Source organism: Paroedura picta, chromosome 18 (genome assembly GCF_049243985.1).
Source record: "Paroedura picta isolate Pp20150507F chromosome 18, Ppicta_v3.0, whole genome shotgun sequence".
NCBI classification, from domain to species: Eukaryota; Metazoa; Chordata; class Lepidosauria; order Squamata; family Gekkonidae; genus Paroedura; species Paroedura picta.
The window spans coordinates 827289-838412 of record NC_135386.1 but is presented as its reverse complement, the minus strand read 5'-3'; the positions used below and the strand labels follow the sequence as shown (position 1 = coordinate 838412).

Sequence of the window (11124 nt, the reverse complement as noted above, 5' to 3'; positions counted from 1 at the left end):
CCCATCTTATCAGGAGCATGTGATGTTTTGAAATCTGTTGACAGGGTCTTTTAAAAACGTCAGAGGGCTCTTCACAAATAACATGCAAATGCGTTTCACGTGGGCTCTGCAGTCAAATGAAAAGAATGTAACCTAATTTGCATTCGACAGTCGCATTGCAAATAAGATACATGAAAGGTTCTTAAGGCAGGAAGGGCTGGGATCCAGCGGGATGCAGCTGAGCCGGGGTTGCTGGTCCCGATTCGCTCTAAGGGAGGCTTGTGTGTTAATTTTAAATGTCTGGCTTTCTATTAAAAAAATGGCTTTACCGTGTTTCACTTTGTGAGCTGCTGGGAGCAGCTTTTTGGCATAAAACATCCTGAAGAAATGCGTTATCCTCTTGTGTGGATTGGGCTCCTTTTCCTGAGCGGGCTTCCGGCCTGAGGCGCCAGAACAGCCTGGCCCTGCGCCTGAACACTCCAAGGGGTCAGATTACATAATGCAAAGCTGAGGATTCTCCTCCCACCCCTGTTGGGAATGTGGCAGCCTGACGGAGGCGAATGCAAATGACAGGAAGAAAGAAGCCGTGCCATTCTGTCGAGAAGGCGCAAAATGACTGGCATAGAACAATCCACCCGAGTCAAAACTCCGTAAATGGATCCAGCCTTTGTCGGGACAGGATGTGAGCCTGGCACATGAGGAATGACTCTGCGCTGTTGGAGACATCGTAACGAGAATTAAAACACCCAATGCCCACCTGGTCTGCATTTGACTTTCCACGTACAAGTGGTTTGGGCTGGCTTTTTGCCCGGCACTATTGTTCAACGTGTCTTTGGACTTGCATTTTTCACATCTCCCCAGTTCTGAGCTACTTTTATGGGACAAATTAGTAACTGTGAACAAAGACGTTGGATCGCCTCCTTTTTTTTGCTGAGCCCCTTCCTGTGGGTGGCTGTTGAAGTAAAAATCCTTCCAGGATCATCTCTCACTCTGCCTAGGGATCTCCACGTGCCCCTTCATTTCAGAGGCAGCAAAAGATTTTAATTCAGTGTAGAAATGGCCCCACATACATTGAGGCCTGCCTGGCACCATGTTTGGAAATATTATCAGGAGACCCCACAGAATCTATAACTGAAACCAGGACAATATATTTAGCATAGTTCAGAATTTCTGCCTCAGCTCGAGGTTGGGAAATACCTGATTTTGGAGGTACAGCCTGAGGAGGGCGGGGTTTACGGAGAGGCACCAATAGGGTGTCATGCCAGAGTCCACCTCCAAAACCAGCCTTATTTATTTATTTATTGTATTTATATACCGCCCTCCCCAAAGGCTCAGGGCGGTTGACATGAAACAAGGAAATGATAACAGGTAACATAATGTATAGAACAACAAGATATCCAGGTGATCTCTGTTGCCTGGAGAAACGTTGCAATAGGGGGAGATCTCCAGCCACCCCCTGGAGTTTGGCAACCCTAGACTGTTGTTGCTCCCTCCACGTGCAGCCAGAGATGGCAAAATGAATAAATAAATAAATAAAAATGTCCTGGTTTTCAGGCTGCCCCTGCTGGGCTCCCCATCCCTCCGGCGGAAGCGCTTTTGTGTGCAGCCACGCCTTAAAAGACCCGCAAACTTTTCAATCTGGGAACGTGCTTTTGGGCGCCTGCGCAGTTCAGCTCCGTCAGGTTCCATCCGCAAGGCGGCGCTGTAGTCGAGACGAGGCCGGGAGGAGCGGCGATCGATGCTCTCGGGGAGCGGCTGCCGCTGCCGGAAGTGGGGGCTCGCCGGGGAGGATGCGCTCGGGCGGCGCTTGCTTCTGCCTGCGTGACCCGGAAGCGTCGCCTAGCAGCGGCGGACGAGGCCTAGCTGGGGCCGGAATGGCGTCGGGGCTGGCGGCGCTGCGGAGGGTGCTGCTGCTGGGCGGCGGCGGCGGGGCCCGCGGGGTCCGGCCTGGGCGCGGCTGGCGGGTGGGCGCGGGGCTGGGCCTGGCGGCGCTGGGCCTGGCGGCGGCGGCGGCCTCCAAGGGCGACGGCGGCGAGGAGGCGGAGGAGGAGGCGGAGGCCGGGTTCGCCCGGGCGGTGGGCAGCAGCAGGGAGCTCCTCCGGAGGCTCAAGGTGGGCGGCCAGGGGTCTCCTGCGCATGCGCAGCGTTCCTCCCCCCCCCCCCAGGCGGGAAGGGCGGGCTCCAGCGCTCCTGAGCGTGTGCAGAGTGCCGGGCGCCTCCCCTCTTTTTAGGCAAGCTGGGAGATGCTTCATGGGGCAGGACAGGGTTAAAGTTAACTCAAATGGGCAGCACGGAGGAAGAAGCCTCTTCTGTTTTCAGAAAGAAAAAGATTCAGGAGAAAGTGTTCCTGGGCATAGCTGGAGTGTTTTTCTCCCCCCCCCCCCAGCATCCGTATTCCTAAATTCCCCTCCTGGCCATTTGAAGCCCATTTGAATCTTACAGATTACATGGACTGTTATGGGTGGTGGAGGGGGGGGGAGATTTTGGCAAAAGCAGCCATCTGGTTTTCTGTTTGACAGGAGGAAATAGGAGCCCCGGGCATGGTGGTCGGTGTCTCTGTCGATGGACAGGAAGTTTGGTCAGAAGGCAAGTATCTGGGAACGACTCTGGCCGGGCACATGCTGTTCCCTGGGGGCTTCCTTTGGATCCAGTTATTGTACGTTGAGGTTGATTTTATTTACACTGCTTTGAGCTTTCTTTAAACAGCGCAGTATGTAAGTATACCTTCAAAATCAGCAAGGTTTTGCAGCCTCTCGGTCTGTGCGGTGGCCTGGTTTCCCACAGCCGTCAAGAAGTCATAGAGTTGGAAAGGGACCTCATGGGTCATCTAGTCCAACCCCCTGCACTATGCAAGAGTGTGCTGCCAGTAGCGCCTCCTGACTGTTGCCTCGTCCTTCCCTTGCAGGGCTGGGCTATGCTGACCTGGAGAACTGGGTGCTTTGCAAGCCGGAGACGGTCCTGAGAATCGCCAGCATCAGCAAGCCCCTGACGATGGTTGCCGTGGCAAAGCTGTGGGAGGAAGGGAAGCTGGATTTGGATGCTCCCGTGCAGAAATACGTCCCAGAGTTTCCTGAAAAGGAGTACGAAGGGACCAAGGTAAACACAGCTGTTCCAAAGTGTTTGCTGGAATTTCTGGGATATTCTCGTCAGTGACCTCGTTGCAGTTCAGTGGCACCTTTAAGAACAACAATGTTTTATTCAAGGTATACGCTTCTTAGAGCATGCTCACTTCTTCAGAGACAAACATCCACACAAAAGCGTATACTTTGAACAAAACTTTGTTCCACTGCCTCGGACCAGCTTGGCAACCCACCAGAATCTGCTCTCATTTCCCCACTTTTTCTATCACGCCGCAGTCCTCTGAGCCCCCCTCTCTCAAAAACCTAGGTCACCATCACTACAAGACTGCTTGCCTCGCATTTAAGTGGGATTCGCCACTACGACAAGGACATGGCCAAAGTCAAGGAGGAGAAGGAGAAGTTGAACAGGGCTCTGAAAGCAGAGAAGGGGGCCGTGGACTTGGGCCCAGAGGAGAGAGACCTGGAAGCGAACGCAAAAGCCAAGCAGGAACGAGAAGGCAAAAACTCAAAAGGGGGAAGGAGAAAGAGGGAGTTTGAGAACGAAGAGTATTATCTGAAGGAGAAATACGATAACGTGATTGAGTCGCTGGATATTTTTAAAAACGACCCGTTATTCTTTAAACCAGGTGAGATGGCAGCACTCTTGCTCCAGAGCTCCCCCTGAGGCCACGTGAGGAGGGTTTCAAGCAGCGGTGCTCCCTGGGCTGTTTTGGCCACTCCTTACTGGCCGGGGGGGGGGGGGGGTGTCACAGTCCTTTTCCCGCCCCCCTGACCATCTTCTCTGTGCACAAGTTGGGACTCTTGGCAGTGTGGTTTGTGTATGTGTGATATGTATGAATATATGTTCTGTGGATCTGAAGAGAGTGAATACCGATTGTCACCCAAATATCTGGATTCGAGTCCAGGAGCATCAGAGGAGAGCAATGAGATCGGGGGTGATGTGCTTTCGGGAGTCTGTACTCCCTTGGTCTCTGCGTAAATGGCTTCCTCTTTCCTTCCAGGGAGTCAGTATTTGTATTCCACTCACGGCTTTACCCTTTTGAGCGCCGTCGTGGAAAGAGCCTCAGGCCATAAGTTCACCGAGTACATGATGAAAATATTTCACGACCTGGACATGTTGTCCACTTTCCTGGATGACAATGAGCCACTGATCTATAACCGAGCAAGGTAAATGCCCCTCTGGCACTCTGGCTTTTGTTGTTTCGGGGTAGGAGGCATTTGTGGGTGGGTGTCTTTATACAGCACTTTCTTCTTCGGCTTGTGGCATTCGCTGCCCGAGGTTGAAGGGAAGGCCACAGGAATAAACAGCCTCAAGAGGGTATTAGTCAGATAAGTCTGTCAATGGCTACTAGCCGTGGGGACTACAGGGAACCTCCACATTGGCTCATGCTTTTTCCGTCTCCATTCCAGGTGCTATATTCACAACAAAAAGGGCCAGTTGGTCAACACCCCCTACGTGGACAATTCATACAAGTGGGCTGGCGGAGGCTTCCTGTCGACCGTGGGCGACCTCCTGAAATTTGGGAACGCCATGTTGTACGGATACCAGCTTGGGCAGCTGCAGACCTTCGCCACCGGCCTCCTTCCCAGTTACCTCAAGCCCAGCACCATCGCGATGCTTTGGACGGCAGTGCCAAAGACCGAGGTATCCTGGAGCAAAGACGACAAATACGGCATGGCTTGGCAGGTGGTGGAGAAGAAGCAGGCCTATGGCTTCTGCAGGCAGCCCCGACACTACGCCTACCACTGCGGGGCAGCCGTGGGGGCGAGCAGCGTCCTGCTCATCCTCCCCGAGGAAGGAGACCCCGGGACGGCGGCCGCGGGGGGCGGCACGCTGATGCCCCCCAAGGGCGTGGTGGTGACTGTGATTTGTAACATGCAGTCTGTTTCCCTTAACAAAACCGCCTTACAGATTGCAATGCAGTTTGAAAAGGACAAGCTAGGACAGCAGGCTGGGAAGAACAGCCCCTTCTGCGACTGAGCAGGGCTCCCAAGGGAAAGCTTAGAGTGGCATCATTGGTGAGTGCCCCTAGCATGGAAAGGGTCCTTTCTGCAGAATAAAATGTACCCCCCCCCCACACACACCCTTCACCGTGGACTGGGGGGCGTTAGAATTTGCCACTCAGGGAAGGCACCACACGATCAGGCCGGAGAGGGAAGTTTCTTAAATGCAAATGGCCAGACCCACGACCCGGGCTTAGTGCCCCTCCTGAGGCCGGTCGAGATCTCACTGCAGCTTCAGTGGAGTTCAGTCCAGTGTCTTCCTTGGCCTCCTTTCAGGGGAAGCCTGAGTCACAGGTTTCTGAAGTCCAGAACTGACTGGGCATCACTGACCCTTCTGCTGAAAGCGGCTACCCTTTGGCTGGTGGGGGTGGGGCTGTCCCTTGCCCTCCCTGCAGTCCAAAGCGTGCCACGAGCACTTGGGATGAGAAGGTCCCATTTCCCCACCTCCTGCAGCCACCCTTGTCAAAGGCACAGATTGAAACGCCCTCCTTTGTGGGCGTTCTTAAAAGCAGCCCACGCTTTGCCACGGCCGCCCAGTCGCTCAGCTGCTGCAGGGGAAACTCGCTGACTGCGAAATCTGTGGTGATGATTTAAATGTAGAGGAAGCTTTCAAGCTGAGGCAGCCAGTGATAAATAGAACGATGCTGCCACTTCCTTTTTCTTCCATGCCACGTTATCAGTGGAGACGGCTTATACGGTTATCTTTCTGTGTTTTTAACAAGCAGATCAAAATCATTTTAACACACAAAATCACTCTGTGAGGGAAGGCAGGGGATCATCTCTGCTTTGGGGTATGTCAGGAGCTCTCTGCACCCATGATATGGACAGTGTTCAGAACACCCCCCTCCCCCTTGAAGAACATTCTGACCTGGACTGTGATTGCTGGATCCTAATCATGTGCCAATGCCTAGTTGGATCTTTTGCCAATTGCGACCGGCCTTCGGTAGGCCTTAACCAATAAACACTTTGTACTTTTGACTGGGTGTCCATCTGGCATTCCTGCAGCACCTTCCCCTCACAGGGTGTCTGTTGCGGGGAGAGGGAGGAGAGTCCAGCGTCAGCCGCTTTGAGGCTCCTTTTGGGCAGTGAAAAGCGGGGAATAAAAAACAAATCTTCTTCTTTACTGTCCCCACATATGAGAGAGGGCCTTTTTGGTGGCCGCCCCACTGAACAGCCTCTCTGGGGAGATGTGCCCGGCCCCTTCACTGGAGGCAGCGGAAGACTGTTTATTGAGGGCTGTGCTTAATTGATAGAGCTTTTATTATTAGCAGTCCTAGCTGGGAATTAGATCTTGACTTTTTATGGGTGTTAGGATTGTCATTTTTACAACTTCATTTATACCGTAAGCTGCTTTTGAGTCCCCGCAAGGGAGAAAGGCCATGAATAAATGTTTTAAATCACACCAGCAAACTGGCAGCTAGACTGCTTGAGGCATTGCATCTCCTCCCCTGCTATCATCTGTGTCACGGTTCATGTTTTTGTTCTGGTACAAGGAAGGCCTGAATTCTTGTAGTCCTTCTATCAAGCAGATTTATTTGATTCTGGTATAATCAAAAATGGAAAAGCACAAAAGACAGTTCCAGTTAGGGAAAAGCAGCAGAAGCCACCGAAGGGGCTTCCACCGTGAACAGAGGCCCCACTCGGCTTACTCAGAGGTGCCAGAACGTTCAACCACGGCTTATTTTGACATTTGTACCCCTGCGTGGGGAAGATGCAGCTCATGACGGCAGCCGAGGTCCTCCTTGACGATGGGAATTCATAGAGAAAGAGCTATTTTGCTCGACTGCTTGGAAGTGCTAACGTTTTCTCTTTTGGCACCCCAGTATCTGCTTTGACCACCACAGGGATTGTTTTTGCCCAACTGGTCGCAGCTGTTTGTGACTGCTCGGGAGAGATTAAGAGCAGCGCAGTGTGCAGAAGGCCCGATGTGGAAAGGGGTCTACAGCAGAGCTCCCGGAACAGTTCCGCCAGCATAAACACAAACTAAGAGCCATTCAAGCACCCGCTAAAGGACCAAACAGCCAGAGGTTAATGACCTCCTTGGCAAAGCCCAAATAGGGTACAATGGGTGGTGTGCCACAATGCAACATCTGATGCGCTTGCATGGCCTCTTTCTTGTCCACCGCAGCAGGGGCCTGGCCCCAAGCTACAAGCCTTGCAGGCTTCCTGGGGAACCTTCTCTAGCACAGGCCCTGTGAGACTGCACTTCATCGCCCACCGTAAGTGAGCAATCTCTACTGAAAGAAAGAGAAGAAACGCAGGAACGGCACTCAACCGATTGCTGCAATTAATCTCTGCAATCAAAGCTATAAAAATCAAGTTCAGTGACCCCCTGGGCGCACTGGAGGGGGAGGGGGAAATCTGCACACGAGGCAAGAGGTCCACCCTTTGCCGATTACTGATTTTTTGCTTGCCAAAGGAAACGGCGTGAACTTGCTAGGCTCAGCGGCAGCGTGACCCGAGGGAGAAGGCTTCCACGCCCGGTGCAAAGGGCCGCTCAGTGCTGCTTCCGTCTAAACGAGCAACCTGGCAAGAAAGCAGAAAGCCCATCAGATCGGAAGGGAGACTGTTCCAGACCAGCGGGGCTCGCTGGCATTCTCTGCCAACACTAGTGAATTCCTCAGGATCGCGTCTTGTTCAGGAATCGACCGAGCACCGCTTCTGCCAGAGCTCAGAATGCAGCTCCAAAACACATACATGATCCATTTCTTTGTTTTGGCTCTAAAAAACCTAACTGTCTATCATGTAACAGCAGTGTAGACTGGTGAATGCCATGGATGCGTGAACCTAGGACCTTCTGCTTGCCAAGCAGAGGCTCTACCACTGAGCCCTGGCTCTCCTGCCCCCCCATTCTTTAGCCGTAGAGGCTGAGATTTTACCTACCCAAAGCAAAAAGTTCTGCTGCTGAACTGTGGGCCCTCCCCAGGAATTCTAGAGTCTCCATGTAAGTTAGGAGAGAAATGCCCCAGTTTTCTCAGTAATAATCATGTGTACGTGCCTGAAGAGGTGCCCCTGTGCAAGCGTGGTGGGCCTAAAGGGGCGAGGTGCAGTTCCCTACCTTCGGTGAGCCTGGCTTTGCCTCCCGTCGGCTGGCACAGGACGGTTGAGCATCCGACACACGGGACCACCATCTGGGCGTGGCTGAACACCGTGGTGATCTTGTAGCATCCTGAATTTTAGAAGCATACCTTTCTCATTCCAGTGGCTCCACACGTGCTGGGGCAAGACACCTGAGGCCGGGCCTTCCCAGGGATCCCTGACGTGGCCTAATGGACAGCCCTTACCAGGGGAGGGAGTAAAACTGACATTAAGCCTCTGAATCCTAGAGCCAGGAGGGGACCTCAGGGGAAGGCCTCAGCCTCTCTCCCCTGTGGATGGCCCTCTGGAGGAACTGGCTGGACACTGCCTGAGAGAGGAGGCAGGACAGGATGGACCCTCCCTGGCCTGAGCCAGCAGGGCTCTTCTGATGTTCTTTAAACCCATCCCCTCCAACACAGGAGTTCCACAGAGCTAGCTGTGGCATATTACAGCAGAGAGTCCTTTGGGCTTTTTAGCCTCTACCCACAAAGCTCTGGCGGCATCGTCTTTCACGGCCACAGCGGCTGACTTATTGATGAGGAGTAACCCATCTGCGGGAGCTCTGGACCTCTTCAAAAACTTGGCAGGGATGCAACAGAACTCTGCCCTCGTCAGCTGATCCCTGCACAGAATGGCAAGTCACCTTTGAAACCGAACGGCGTTTCTGAACCCACTGGCCAGGCAGGTCTGTTTGCCTCTGAACAAATACTCTTTGCGGGAGCGCATGCGGAATGGGTATCTACCCCGCTGCTTGGACGCCTGCCCTTGTTTGCGCCTTGGCTAACAGTTGTGCCAGAGAGAGAGAGAGATCTCTCGGCCGCGTGTTTTTCCTTGGCAGTGGCCGAAGGAAGCAGGAATCGGAGCTGCAGCTTAAGGCAGCGGGCATTGCAAAGGGGTCACGCACCAGCCAAGAGATGAGACCTTGAGATGGGTCATGTATTTATAGCTCCAGACTCCTGCTCTGGCCGGCCGCCTCTCTCTAAGCCTTCCTTGAGAGAGGGAAGATCACACACCGAACGACGGGTTTCCCGGACTGTTCTTATTTACACCTAAGGCCTGGCTTTGTTCTTCTCTGCTGGATCAACCAACCCCGCTGACCTCTCACTGCGGGGAGCACACAGATGATGCATGTGCAGACTTCTGGTTCCCAGGCAAAATATCTCGCACTAGTTGTGCTGCCGAGTAAAAATCTTTAGGAGGGGAGCTCTTTGCACAGTTTGACCTTGAATGTAAAAGGCTCTGATAAGGAGTCTCAGCGTTCCGGAAAGGGGAAACAGACCGCGTCAGCACTTGTGACCCTGCCGGCAGCAGAAGAGGAGAGATCAAAATGCCCGGTGGGCTTCCCCATCTGAATGCAAATGTGCCATAAGTGAGGAAACTGGGGCCCAAGGTGTTCTTAATACTATCAGTTCCTTCTGAGAAGGAACTGCAGTTTGTAAAAGCAAATTTGGAAGACAGAATTACCTGGACACTTGACATCCATGAAGTAGGAATTCGGGCTCTGCACCAGGCGTTTCTTTTTGTGTTTCCTCTTCTCATCCTCTAAGGACGGGTGGTTTAAGTCTCTCGCCAGCTGCACAAGAGACGCAAAGGCAGGTTATTTCACCAGACACAACAAAGCAGGGCTGGCTGCGGATGGAGGGAATCGAACCCGGCTCTCCAAGTTAGAGGCCGCCAATCTCCAGCCACCACATCAAGCTGCCACCACCCACTGGAGAGTCCTGCAAACAGAAACTTGGCTTTGTGCCGCTTGTCTTGGCTGACCTTGCACAGGAGAGCCTCTCACTAGATGGGGCCTCACATTGGCTCTTTTCCATTTGCCACCCCAAATCTGCTCTGGCATGGATTCCCCATAGGTGGAAAGGCCACGGTCCCACCTTCATAAATTCATCCTGACCAGACTGTTGCAAAGTGAACGGTGAGAAGGTAGTAAACAAACTTGGTGCCAGAACTCGGCAAAGAGCACGTGAATCAAGGAAGAACAAGATTTCTGCTACGAAGTTTCTAAAATTAGCGACCGTCACACCAGCCGGGCTCCAGCTGCTATTTGCGGCCTCAAGTGGAAAGCAGCAGGGAGGAGATCCCTCTCAGACTGGGAAGGTCCAGTGCTGGAAACCAGCAGGAAATTGTCATTCCTGGAAGTCTGGAAGGGAAGGGGGTAGCCCTGCCCCTGGACACCCCCCCCCCCCACAAACCCCTTCTGCCTTTCTTAGAAACATCTAAGATTTTGCAGCCAGATGGGACACAATTGCCAGCCATGCTGGCTGTGGGCGTGGGGTTCCTAGACCCCTCTGACCCTTGTGATATCTCCCCCCCCCGGCCCGCCCCGCCCCGCCCCCCACTCACACCAGGCTGAGAATAACTCCTTGGATTTTGCAACCTGGGTCTCTGACCAAGAGGCAGGTTATCGCTTGATTGGGGGGGGGCACAGAAAGGCACTGCACATGTCTAGTAGGAAAAGACCCCCAAATATCTATTTCTAGGAGGGGGGGCTGCATACAAATTAAAGCTCTAACGCATTTACACTCCCCCCCCCAAAAAAAAGTTTCCTTGGAAAAGACCTGCTCCCCCCTAACTGATTGACAGCAAAGGTGATCCTCGCCCCCCCCCCCTTCAACCTGGCCTACTTACAGGCATGTTGTTGAGTGTTCCTTGCTCCGTGTGGAGTCCAGCGCGAGCCTCCCCACACGGCCAGGCAGGAGCCCCGCCCCCTCCGTCCCTCGCCAGGGCCACGCCCCCTCCGGCTTCCTCCCTCTCTAGGCAGTGCGGCTCTGTGGCCGGAGAGGCCTCTCCCCGTCTAGGAAGGCCGGTGACCCCTGAACCCCTGTCTTCTGTTCATTTGCCTTTCGTTTCCGGCGGAAACCGCGCCCGCCCACCCGCCGAGTCCCCGGAGGGTGCGGGGGGGGAGGGGATTCATTAAAACCTTCAACTATTTCAAGGCGTCTCTTCTCCGTCCCTGCCTGGCCCCGCCCCTCGGCCCCGT

The 11124-nt window shown here is 53.7% G+C and overlaps 2 protein-coding genes across 2 annotated transcripts; one reads left to right on the top strand and one right to left on the bottom strand.

Annotated features, from left to right (window-relative positions):
- The first annotated feature begins 1488 nt into the window (after positions 1-1488).
- On the top strand, positions 1489-6041 carry LACTB (lactamase beta). The gene is made up of 6 exons (XM_077317953.1): positions 1489-2090; positions 2499-2565; positions 2885-3075; positions 3367-3685; positions 4061-4226; positions 4470-6041. The coding sequence occupies exons 1-6, from the start codon at positions 1518-1520 to the stop codon at positions 5038-5040; spliced, it is 1887 nt and encodes a 628-aa protein (XP_077174068.1). The 5' UTR covers positions 1489-1517; the 3' UTR covers positions 5041-6041.
- Positions 6042-6578: 537 nt separating this feature from the next.
- Positions 6579-11090, bottom strand: RPS27L (ribosomal protein S27 like). The gene is made up of 4 exons (XM_077318011.1): positions 10773-11090; positions 9606-9714; positions 8122-8232; positions 6579-7589 (listed from the first exon to the last, which is right to left on the bottom strand). Exons 1-4 carry the CDS (start codon positions 10776-10778, stop codon positions 7561-7563), a joined length of 255 nt encoding a protein of 84 aa, XP_077174126.1. The 5' UTR covers positions 10779-11090; the 3' UTR covers positions 6579-7560.
- Positions 11091-11124: the final 34 nt, after the last annotated feature.

Coding starts and splice junctions, on each gene's coding strand:
- LACTB (XM_077317953.1), top strand. CDS start 1,518: ATGTCCTGGTTTTCAGGCTGCCCCTGCTGGGCTCCCCATCCCTCCGGC. Junction 2,091..2,498: donor AGCTCCTCCGGAGGCTCAAG/GTGGGCGGCCAG, acceptor TCTGTTTGACAG/GAGGAAATAGGAGCCCCGGG. Junction 3,686..4,060: donor CCCGTTATTCTTTAAACCAG/GTGAGATGGCAG, acceptor CTTTCCTTCCAG/GGAGTCAGTATTTGTATTCC.
- RPS27L (XM_077318011.1), bottom strand. Junction 8,233..9,605: donor CATGGATGTCAAGTGTCCAG/GTAATTCTGTCT, acceptor TCTAAAATTCAG/GATGCTACAAGATCACCACG. Junction 7,590..8,121: donor CAAAGCCAGGCTCACCGAAG/GTAGGGAACTGC, acceptor CTTTCTTGCCAG/GTTGCTCGTTTAGACGGAAG.